At 45.1% G+C, this 11,803-nt stretch overlaps 1 protein-coding gene across 1 annotated transcript in view; it reads right to left on the bottom strand.

The window, feature by feature from the left end:
- SERPINE2 (serpin peptidase inhibitor, clade E (nexin, plasminogen activator inhibitor type 1), member 2) overlaps positions 1-11,803 on the bottom strand; it is a 70,576-nt gene that overhangs the window by 9,337 nt on the left and 49,436 nt on the right. The window contains exons 4-5 of the mRNA XM_010837059.1: positions 10,381-10,578; positions 106-304 (exon numbers count right to left, since the gene is read on the bottom strand). Coding sequence (XP_010835361.1) covers positions 106-304; positions 10,381-10,578 — 397 coding nt within the window. The remainder of the gene's footprint in view (positions 1-105; positions 305-10,380; positions 10,579-11,803) is intronic.

Below are 11,803 nucleotides of genomic sequence, written 5' to 3'. Positions count from 1 at the left end.
GGGTTTCATGATGCGTCACCCTTCGGTTGTCCGGTATGTGACACAGTCACTCCCAGGGCTCAAGGGCTCCCGCTGTTTTCTCTTTTAGGGACAGGGGCTACTTACTTGGGCAGGATGACCTGCACCCGCTTGGGCACCATGGTGCTCACCCAGCTGTCGATGGTCTTGGTGCTGATGTGAGGGACAATGGCCGAGAGTGGGACGGAGCTCTCTGTTGGCAGCGCGATCAGCATGCTGATGCTTTCGCCATGGTAGGGCAGCTCGATGAAGTTGTACCATAGGCCACTGGGGGTGCTTGTAGACCCTAAAGAAATCAGGGGCAGGCTCAGGGCACCCTTGGTGACTTCCAGAAGGGGCATGAGCGGTTGCTGATAGCCAGGGTAGTTTTTTATTTATTTCATTGTGTTGACTTTGGGGCACATACTTTTATCGTTCTCCATTTTTTATATGCCCATTTCCCAAACATGTTTATTCACCTTTTGAATCTTTCAAATCTTCGGGGCCTACCATATAGTGTGTGTGTGAGTCGCCCAGTCGCATCCAACTCTCTGTGATGCCATGGACTGGAGCCCACCAGGTTCCTCTGTCCATGGGATTATCCTAGGCAAGAATACTGGACTGGGTTGCCATTTCCGTCTTCAGGGGATCTTCCTCACCCACCCAGGGATCAAATCTGCATCTCTTACGTCTCCTGCACTGGCAGGCGGGTTCTTTACTGTCTGAGCCACCAGGGAAGCCCCCACCACATACCACATAGGAGGCATCAACAAACACTTCATTTTCAAAGGATGGGCATCCATTCTCCTTTCAATAGTAAGAAGACAACTGATATTCAGGCCCCATATGTGTATTTTTAAAAGATGAGAAACAGCTCATTTTCAAAATCATGATAACATTCAGGTGAGTGTGTCAGGTGGTTGGGTCCTAACTGCTTCACCTTTTATTTCATTTTTTGTATTATAAGATCTCTAGAAGTCAAATAAATGCCCAGCCACGTTAGTCTACACAGCACTCACTGCTTTCCCCCTTCATTTTCTGTTTTTATGAAAGCTTCCAAAAACAGCTTTCTTAGAAAATAAAAGACAAGGGCAATTATTTTTTCCTTCCCTGTTAAAGAATTCTTTAGTCTAGACATGTCTAGAATGCCTTTGGCCACACTAAATCTAAGCAGAATTAAACCAGATCACAAGGCATGTAGAATACAGTGCTTTGTAAGAAGTTGACCTTTATCAGATGGATGAAGGGGTGAATGTGAGCTGCCTAAGCATGATTCTTTTGGTGGAGCCTCTGTGTGTGTGAAGGAGTTATGGCAGGGGGTGTAGTAAACAGCTTCCCCTGTTTAGGGTCCACTCTGTGCCAGGCCCACACCAATTATGCCAACACATTTAGAATCTACAGCACCCCACAAAGTAGATTTAAGCAGTCTTATTTTACAGCTATGAAAGTGAAAGTGTTAGTCACCCAGTCATGTCCGACTTTGCAACCCCATGGACTGTAGCCAGCCAGGTTCCTCTGCCCATGGGATTCTCCCGGTAAGAATACTGGAGTGGGCTGCCATTCCCTTCTCCAGGGGATCTTCCTCACTAAGGGATCAAACGTGGGTCTCCTGCATCGCAGGTGGATTCTTTACTGTCTGAGCCACCAGGGAAGAATTTTATAGCTGGGGAGGCTACAATTAGAGACACTAACTTGTCAAGAAGGGACACGTGGCTGAGAAGTGGAGCAGAGCTCCATAATGACTCAGTACGTCTAAACCCAAAGGTACTCCTCCTTCACTCCCAGACTCCCTACTCATTCTTCATCCATTCCGGTAATTACCATGAGGGCTTTCTGATAGTTTACGGTACCCATGCTTACTAATAAAGACCCAAGAGTGATTTAAACCAGCACTTCTCACAAAGTCATCTAGAGAACACACAGCCTGCAAGACACCTGGTAGACAAAACGAATTCCACATCCCAGGAAGCTCCGGACACTTGATCCTTCTTGCACATTCATAATACACAACAGTTCAAGAAAGGCTCTGAGAGGTCCCAAAGAAAACTGTTTAACTCTAGTTATTCCCAGGTTTCCTAAATTTATTTGATCTTAGAATCCTTTTATCCCATGTGAAGGGGCTTCCCTAGCAGCTTGGTGGTAAAGATTCTGCCTGCCAATGCAGGAGACAATTCCTGGGTTCAATTCCTGGGTCTGGAAGACTCTGGAGAATGAAATGGCTGCCCACTCCAGTATCCTTGCCTGGAGAATCCCATGGACAGAGGAGCCTGGTGGGCTATAGTCCATGGGGTCACAAAGAGCTGGACATGACTTAGTGACTACATAACAACAACAATCCCATGTGAAACATTCAAAACAAAACTAAGCAGGACAACTGAGGATCACCCATCAGAGAGAGCACGACTGCAGTCATGGCGGGTGTTGGGGAGAAGCCCAGGGCGGGGTGTGGGCCCAGAGGGGCCACGAGCATCCCAGGAAAAGAGCCTTCCACAGAGTATGCCTGAGCATCCCAAGAAACCTTTACCTTAGCCATGCAATGGGACAGCTGGAAGAATTAACTACGTGAAGGGAAACCCAGCATTTCTAGATTATGTGGAATTCTGAAATGTTTTCTTGAACACTTCCAACTTTAGAAGAAGACCTCGGTGATCCTGGTGAGGTTCCTTAACCTCTGTGCGCCTCCTGGTTTGGAGAACAGAGAGATCAGGAAAATAAAAAGTGTGAAAAAATGTAACCAACCAGGTCCTACTGTAACAGCACAGGGAACTCTGCTCAATGTTAAGTGGCAGCCTGGAGCGGGGACTTGACGGAGAGCGGATACATGTATATGTATGGTCGAGTCCCTTTGCTGCCCACCTGAAACTATCCCAACGTTGTTAATCAGCTATACTCTAATATAAAATAAAAAGTTAAAAAGTGTGTAGCCCACAAGATCATTGTGAGGATGAATGAAGCCATATACAAAGTACTCAGCGGGGTTTCCCTGGTGACTTAGTGGTAAAGAACTCACCTGCCGATGCAGGAGGCGTGGGTTTGATCTCTGGCTTGGGAAGATCCCCTGGAGGAGGAAATGGCAACTCACTCCAGTATTCTTGCCTGGGAAAAATCCCATGGACAGAAGAGCCTGGCGGGCTATACAGTCCATGGGGTCGCAGAGTTGGCCACAACTTAGTGATTAAACAACAAGGTTCCCAGCAGGGCCCGGCCATGGTGGGTGCCCAGTGAATGCCGGGCCCCTCTTCCTCCTCCTCTGAATGACCAAGAAGGACAAAACATTTAAGGATGAGAGAAAAGAGAAAGTGAGTTTCTCTCATGATCCTCACTTGACTGTTTTTGGGGGATGACCTTTGCTAATTGCTGCATCTGAGACAAGAACTTCAGTAAGCCCTTTCTCCAGATAGGGGTTGGGAGGGAAGTCCTGATGAAGGGAGAGACTGCGAACTTTGATACATAGTGAAGTGAAATGAAAGTCCCTCAGTCGTGTCAGACTCTTTTTGAGAGAGACTTCGAACTTTGATACATAGTGAAGTGAAATGAAAGTCGCTCAGTCGTGTCCGACTCTTTGCGACCCCATGAACTATATAGTCCACGGAATTCTCCAGGCCAGAACGCTGGAGTGGGTAGCTTTTCCCTTCTCCAGGCGATCTTCCCAACCCAGGGATTGAACCCAGGTCTCCCGCATTGCAGGGGAATGCTTTACCAGATGAGCCACAAGGGAAGCCCAAGAATACTGGAGTGGGTAGCCTATCCCTTCTCCAGTGGATCTTCCTGACCCAGGAATCAAACCAGGGTCTCCTGCCATTGCAGGCAGATTCTTTACCAACTGAGCTATCAGGGTGTGTAAGAAACACTTTTAGCTGTGTGTGTGTGAGTCGCTCGGTCCTATCTGACTCTTTGTGACTCTATAGACTGTAGTTTGCCAGGATCCTCTGTCCATGGAATTCTCCAGGAAAGAATGAGTGGGTAGTCATTCCCTTCTCCAGGAGATCTTCCCAATGCAGGGATCAAACCTGGGTCTCCCGCATTGCGGGCAGATTCTTTACCGTATGAGCCACCAGTAATATGACAAAATGGTGAAGCTCTTGGAATACATGACACTACAGGAGGACACGACAGGCTCTCCTTGAGGAAGAACTATGTGAGCAATTCGTGAGTCACTTGGTGTCTCCTGTTCCCACCATACGCTTCTGCCTGTGGAACTGCCCAGGCACCTGGGGTGCTGGTCTCAGCTCAGGACACACGTGGACCTCACTCTCACCCAGGTTCTGTCTCAGGGCTGCCTGTGAATCCAAGATGAGATTCTGTGTCTTTCCCCTGCATCATAAAATGGTCTCAGCAGAAACTGAAAATGATGGGAAAGAGGAAAAAAACAACAACAAACCACTTCCTAATAAACCTTTTAATTCTCAAAGAAAACATTAGGTTCCTATGCTGGTAGAGCTCATTTTTGGAAACTGTGAAATCTGGGAAGTTGCTAATAAAGGACTGCTCCATGGCATGAAATAAGGACCCGGAGGTGTTCATTAACCACTTCTAGAAGTGTTTTCTGTTCTGGTGAGAATCAGGGTCATGAAAAATGAAGTTATGAGCTGGAGTGTGTTCCAGGTGGGGCGAGAGCTGCTACTTCTACCAGGGAATCCAGCCTCGAGGGGACACATCGTTAACGGATCAGTAAGGTGAATAACAGCTAATCAATTTGCATCTAGTCGCTCAAAGCTGCCTGATGTTCCATTTCTCCCCGGCCCCACTTCTCATCACAGGAGCAGATGACAAATGTCAGCTAGGAAGAATCCATAGACAGCCCCCTTCCATGCTTATCTTTGCTTGTGGAAAGTGAAAGTGAAAGTGTTAGTTGCTCAGTCGTGTCCGACTCTGCGACCCCAGGGACTGTAGCCCACCAAGCTCCTTTGTCCACAGAATTCTCTAGGCAAGAGTACTGGAGTGGGTTGCCATTTCCTTCTCTAGGGGATCTTCTGACCCAGGGATCAAACCCGGTTCTCCCGCATTGCGGGCAGACGCTTTATCGTCTGAGCCACCAGGGTAAAAAAACACTTTTCCTCTCTGTCCATCCAATCATGGAAGTACTGCTTTCATAGCATGGTTTTACAGAGGGCAAAGGTTAAAGACACAATTATCTGGAGTCAGAGGACCTGGATTCAAACCCTGGCTCCAACACACTAGCTCTGGGACTTGGGCAAGTTCCTGAACTCCAAGTCTCAGTTTCTCTGTCTGTAAAATGGGATGATAGTACCCACCTTACACAGCTGTTGTGAAAATCAAATGAGATAACTCGTGCCTGGAGCTCAGCCCAGTGGCTGCACACAGCAAAAAGCCTTCATCTATGGGTATGAGCAGCTTTGTAAGATACTTTACTTCCTGAGTGCCAGAATTGATCCATCAGGAGAAACCACACCTGCTTCAGTGGGGCACAGCTCCTGGGTAGAATGAACCAGGCGAGGAAGGGGCATCTAGGGATTTTGTGTCAAAGCAGGGAGGCTGTTGCCATCCCAGACCTCTTTCTGCCCCAGGCCCTCTATCCTTTAACATCTGGGAAGCAGACTGAGTGTTCTCCAATGAGGAGAATTCCTGGAGTATATAGAGATGTGAATGGAGCAGCCCCATTCATTCTAAAGAGAAGGGAAAAGGTGAAAGAGGGAAAAATCAGTTTTTTCTTTTAGATGAATGAAAGTGAAAATGTTAGTTGCTTGGTATGTCTGATTCTTTGTGACCCCCATGGACTGTAGCCCACCAGGCTCCTCTGTCCATGGGATTCTCCAGGCAAGAATACTGGAACAGGTTGCCAGTTCCTTCTCTAGGGCATCTTTCCAATCCAGGGATCAAACCTGCATCTCCTGTATTCCCTACATTGCAGGCGGATTCTTTACTGCTGAGCCACTAGAGAAGCCCTCTTAGATGAATGGAGATCCACAAAATCTTTTAACGAACAGGCAAAGAATCAAACATTGAAAATACAGAGAAGATTTAGAACTTTCTGTAGGTGGTGCTTTGCGGATGGTCTGGTTTTTCTGGAAAGCCCTGTAAAGTACTCTGATTCCTACTTTAAGTCCTATAATGGAGGAGATAACCACGGTTCTTAAGTGTTAAGAGCCCTTCTCAGCCTGTAAAAAAGGAGAGAGAATATTTTAAATATTCAGTATCAAGAAATCCTTGTAGATGAAAGTCCGTCTAATTACTTCTACTACAAGCAGCTTTGTGGATTTCGGAATTCTTAAGGAACTGTTCAGGCTATTCTTAAGTAGAAATCGAAATATATATTTGAGAAAAAGAAGCACACGATCCACTGTACATGGTAGTCTACAATCGGGCTGCAATGGAAAGGGAGTCTGGGGAGAGTTGATGGAGAAGGAGATGTGGTTTGAGCAACTGGGTTGAGTACTGGTGCCATTTGTTGGGCAAAGGAACACTGCGGGGAGAAGCAGATGGTGAGGGCAATAGCGTGTCTACCTGCGGGACGAGAACTTGGTAGACAACTAAGCGGACATGTCATATGGACACACAGGTACAAGCCATAAACTCCGAGGAGAGTGGAAGCTGGAAACATACTGGGTATTCACAGAACACACGTGCACATATTCGTATACGTGTATGTCTGGATTCTTCTGCGGTCTTTTTCAAAATAAGTGAGTCTCTTAAGTCTAAATTCATAGCAATAAAAATAAAAAACTTGTTAACAACTTTGACTCAGCAATTCCTATCCAAGGAAATTGCCTTTATTGAATTATTAATTTATTCATTTGGCCATGCTGCATGGTTTGTGGGATCTTATTTCCTTGACCAGGAATCAAACCCGGGGCCCTGGCAGTGGAAGCGCAGCATCCTAACCACTGAACCACCAGGGAATTCCCAAGGAAATTATCTCTAGCAGTTCCAACACAAACATCTAAAGATTCATGTGCAAGAATGCTCATTCTAGTGCTGTCACAGAAAAAAAGTAAATGGCTATCCAGAGGATACTATGATATGCGGAATGCTATGTAGCTGATAAAAGGATCAAGCAGATCCAAAGAAATGACATAAAGTTTTCCAAGGGAGATTGTCTAATAAAAAAGGTTACTGAATAGAAATTATAGTGTAATCCCACGTATGCAAAAAGTTGCACAGACATTTTATATACCCACCGAAAAGGTCTCAAATGATACACCAAACACTTAATAGGAGTTTTTATACTAGAAAGGGGATTATTTTTTTTCTACCTTACATACTGTTATGTTTGAAGATTTTGTAATGAGTGTGAAATATACTTCCACTAATTTTAAAGCTTTTTTTTAATGGAAAAATTTCTGCCCTCAAAGTACTTACAGTTTATGGAACTTAAGTCAGAAGGGTTTTCCCCTCTTATTTCCATCCTCTCCCTTACTGTTTTATTAAGTGAATCCTCTCAGAGACCTTGACATCTCGGGTGAAAAGTCAGGAAGGCTGATAAATGGGTAAATGGAACAGCAATGTTCCAGCAAAGTGACCAAGGATGGCTCAGCTTGGCTGAGGCCCACGAGAAGCTGGGCAGCAGGCACCAGAGGCCATGTGAGTGACCAACTGCCAGGACCGCCTGCCTCCCAGCCCTGGCTGGTCATGTGGTCAGACAGTGATGAGACAGGCAGGAAATGGGTGACCCGCTGGGCAGTCTGCTGTCATGAAAACAAATGCCTGCCTGCGGCCACCATGAACTATTGGGCTTTCTTCACAAGACAAACTGGCCCCCTCTTTCCATGAAAAGCTGCCTTGCCGGCCCAATGGGGAAACCTGGGAACAGACAATGTCATGGAAGGCCCTGGGTTCCAATCCCAGGTAAAGAAAGTGGGGCAGGAAGGATGGCCCCAGGCCACTTGCAGTGTTGACTTGGGAGGGAACAGGACCGTCAGGACTTTCATGGTCTGCTCTGAATTCAGCACAGATGAGTCAGGGTCCAACGGCTAATAGGCAGGACACCAAACGGGGCAATTAAATTCATGGAGGGACCATTTAGGAAGCAAGGGGAGAACACAGAGGAGTCATAGAATGGTACCCTGGACCACAAACCTGAGCACCATTACCAGCCCTAGGCGGGGAGGGCTGAGGGGAGGGGGTGTTGGCCCAGAGACAAAGGGCCCTAGGGCAGGTCCTGACAGCGGGAGACCTTGCCTGGAGGGATGAGGCGCCCCGGTGATGCAGGGAGAGCCCTGGAGTGCCAATGCCTGACCCTGCCCTCCCTCTTTACTCCACCACTTGCTGGTTCACCCCATCAGCCAACCAACAGGAAGCCCAGGGGCAAGGAAACCCACTGATGCGGCCTCCTGGGGGCTCAGAAGGGAATGAAGGAACAAGAACATGAATCAGAGAAGGCGGGGAAGAGATTCCCCACACCGTGGACCGTAAGAATGTATTTGTCTCGCTTTCTGTAAAGCACACACATATTCTTAGATAAATTAGTTCTTAATTGAGAAGCCACCTGGAGATATAACTCCCTCCCAGGAAACATCCTATATGTTCAAGAAATTCCTACGAATATAAACATTTTGCTCTTCATGGGAATGTCTACAGAAGCCTTGCATTTGAATCTTTCCTGACTTATTCGTTATTTTTCAGCAATAGAAATATACAGTGAGGCCCTCTCCAATTTGGTTTATTACAATGTACAAATACTGATCTAAAACAAAATAGCTTTTCTTCGGATAGGAGCTAGAGGCAATTCTAGTTTTCCAAAAGATGTCTTCCTAGGAAACGTAACCTGCAAGTGATTTATAGACAAAATGAGCCTTCTATTTTTTTTTTTGCCTTCTATTTTTAAAATTTTATTTATTTGCTTTTTTTTTTTTTGGCCATGCTGCGTGCCTTGTGGGATTTTAGTTCTCTGACCAAGGACTGAACCCATGAGAGTGTGGAGAGAGTGGTTAGGACTCTGGACTGCCAGGGAATTCCCAAGAGATTTTTATTCTCCTCAGTTTCTTTGCATGACACCTTTCTGTAGGACTTTTAAATACATATTATCTTTAAAAAAATGTACTGAGTGGGCGACAAAATACCACCTGGAAGCTTAATAGATGACAAGAGGAAGAAAAGTGACTGCTTATTGCGTCCCTCCCGTGAGTCATTCCTTACTCTAAAGAATTAGGCAGCTAGGGACATGAAGAGAAGTGCCTGATCTAATACACACTGTATATGCAAACGCAGTGCTTGGGACCCACACGTCCACATACAGACTGGAGACGTGAAGGTTAACTTACAAATGAAAAGGTAGTTTAACTGGACCACAAGTATTTCAATGAAAGCGGGTTTATCAAATAATCACCAGCCTTAGTTCTCTGTGGTAATGAGGCAGAAATAGGTCATTCCCCACCCCCACCCCCCCGGCTATAAAACTGACATATGCTCATTTAAAAAATTTTCAAACTCAAAGCAAAAATAATCATTTGAAATACTACCACTTAACATCTTATTGAACATCCTCCAAGACATGACTGTATGAATATATAGAAAGTATTTTACATAAACGAGATGAAACAGCATCTGCTGTTCTGTAACTTGTTTTCTGAAATCAACCACATATTATATAACTTTCTACTTACATAAATCTAATTGTCATGTGTGTTCCACTACATGTACGTGTATAGCTTCTAGTTGTTTGCCAGTGTGTGATTATCTTCAGATTATAAATTCCTTGGTGTGAAACTGTTGGGGCACAGCTTCTAGGAAGTCAGTCAGACCACAGTCCCCCCAGCCCCACAGCACTCAAGGGCGCCCATGTGCCCACACACCAGAGTCATGACTGGGCTGGCCTTGTCAACTTTTGCAATTTTTGCTAATCTGATCAGTGGAAAAGAAATCTAATTTTTACTTTCATTTTTAATTTGGTAATGTAAGATTGCTAATGATGAGTTGACAACGCATTCATACGTTTACTGTCCATTTATACTTCTTGGGTCCTAAATTGCCCTTTTATCCTTAAATTTCAACCTAAAAGGGATGCATGTGTTACATACTAATACATGTTGCTGTTTAGTCGCTAAGTGGTGTCCCACACTTTCATGACCCCACGGACTGTTGCCCACCAGGTTCCTCTGTCTATGGGATTTCCAGGCAAGAATACTGGAGGGGGTTGCCATTTCCTTCTCCAGGGTATCTTTCCAACCCAGGAATCAAACCCACGTCTCCTGCAGTGGCAGGCAGATTCTTTACCACTGAGCCATCAGGAAAGCCCACAGTAATACATAACCTTTGTAAATAATGCCAAGACTTACCATGAGCTTTTAAAAAATCCTGCCCTCCCCTCCCCTGTGCTTTTTAAAAACTGAGAAGGCAGACTGCCCCTGAACTTAGTGACAGCACTCAAGGGCCTTTCCATGGCTGGCACATTCTACAACACAGCCTCACCCAGGGTGAACTTACCGCAGCGGAACACAGAGAGCTGGGCCAGCATGGGCACTTGGTAGGATTTCCCGTCAGCTGCCACAAATGTGCGCTTCTTGGTGTTCTCAGGCAGAAACCGTGATCTCCACAAACCCTTAAAATACACTGCGTTGACCAGGACCAGTCTGGTGAGGACGCCGTTGAGAAGATCTGGGGACAGCAGATTGTCGATCATACCTGTGCAGGCAGAGAACAGACATGGAGGACACTTGGGACCGGCCATCCATTAGCGGGCAAAGGCAGCTGAGGGGTCAGGGGGAATGAAAAAATCTAACAAGTTTTAAGATTCAGAGATTTTTAAAAGACCTTTCATAATATCCTCTTGTCCTTCTAATTGTTTTCCTCACTAAAAATTAAAAGCTGAAAAAAAAATTAAAAATCAGTGAACTAGAAAAGACTTCAGAGACCCTCTAGAGTCACCAAACTTTTCTTCAAGAAATTCTTTTAAAGTTGTAGGATATAAGAGCAACATACTAAAAATCTCTGTTTCTGTACACTCAGAATGACCAATTAAAAAATAAAATGAGAACAAATCCACTTATAATAGCATCAAAAATAATCAAAGGAATATATCTGATAAAAGCACAAGACAAGAACACTGAACCAGAGATCAAATTGCCAACATCCGCTGGATCATAGAAAAAGCAAGAGAGTTCTAGAAAAACATCTATTTCTGCTTTATTGACTATGCCAAAGCCTTTGACTGTGTGGATCACAATAAACTGTGGAAAATTCTGAAAGAGATGGGAATACCAGACCACCTGATCTGCCTCTTGAGAAATTTGTATGCAGGTCAAGAAGCAACAGTTAGAACTGGACATGGAACAACAGACTGGTTCCAAATAGGAAAAGGAGTATGTCAAGGCTGTACATTGTCACCCTGTTTATTTAACTTATATGCAAAGCACATCATGAGAAACGCTGGACTGGAAGAAACACAAACTGGAATCAAGATTGCCAGGAGAAATATCAATAACCTCAGATATGCAGATGACACCACCCTTATGGCAGAAAGTGAAGAGGAACTAAGAAGCCTCTTGATAAAAGTGAAAGTGGAGAGTGAAAAAGTTGGCTTAAAGCTCAACATTCAGAAAACAAAGATCATGGCATCTGGTCCCACCACTTCATGGGAAATAGATGGGGAAACAGTGGAAACAGTGTTTATTTTTCTAGGCTCCAAAATCACTACAGATGGTGACTGCAGCCATGAAATTAAAAGACGCTTACTCCTTGGAAGGAAAGTTATGAACAACCTAGATAGCATATTCAAAAGCAGAGGCATTACTATGCCAACAAAGGTCCGTCTAGTCAAGGCTATGGTTTTTCCAGTGGTCATGTGTGGATGTGAGAGTTGGACTGTGAAGAAGGCTGAGCACCGAAGAATTGATGCTTTTGAACTGTG

Source organism: Bison bison, unplaced genomic scaffold, assembly GCF_000754665.1.
Source record: "Bison bison bison isolate TAMUID 2011002044 unplaced genomic scaffold, Bison_UMD1.0 scf7180017864068, whole genome shotgun sequence".
Classification (NCBI taxonomy): Eukaryota; Metazoa; Chordata; class Mammalia; order Artiodactyla; family Bovidae; genus Bison; species Bison bison.
Note: the sequence above shows the minus strand (reverse complement) of the source record. Positions and strands in the feature narration are given on the sequence as shown.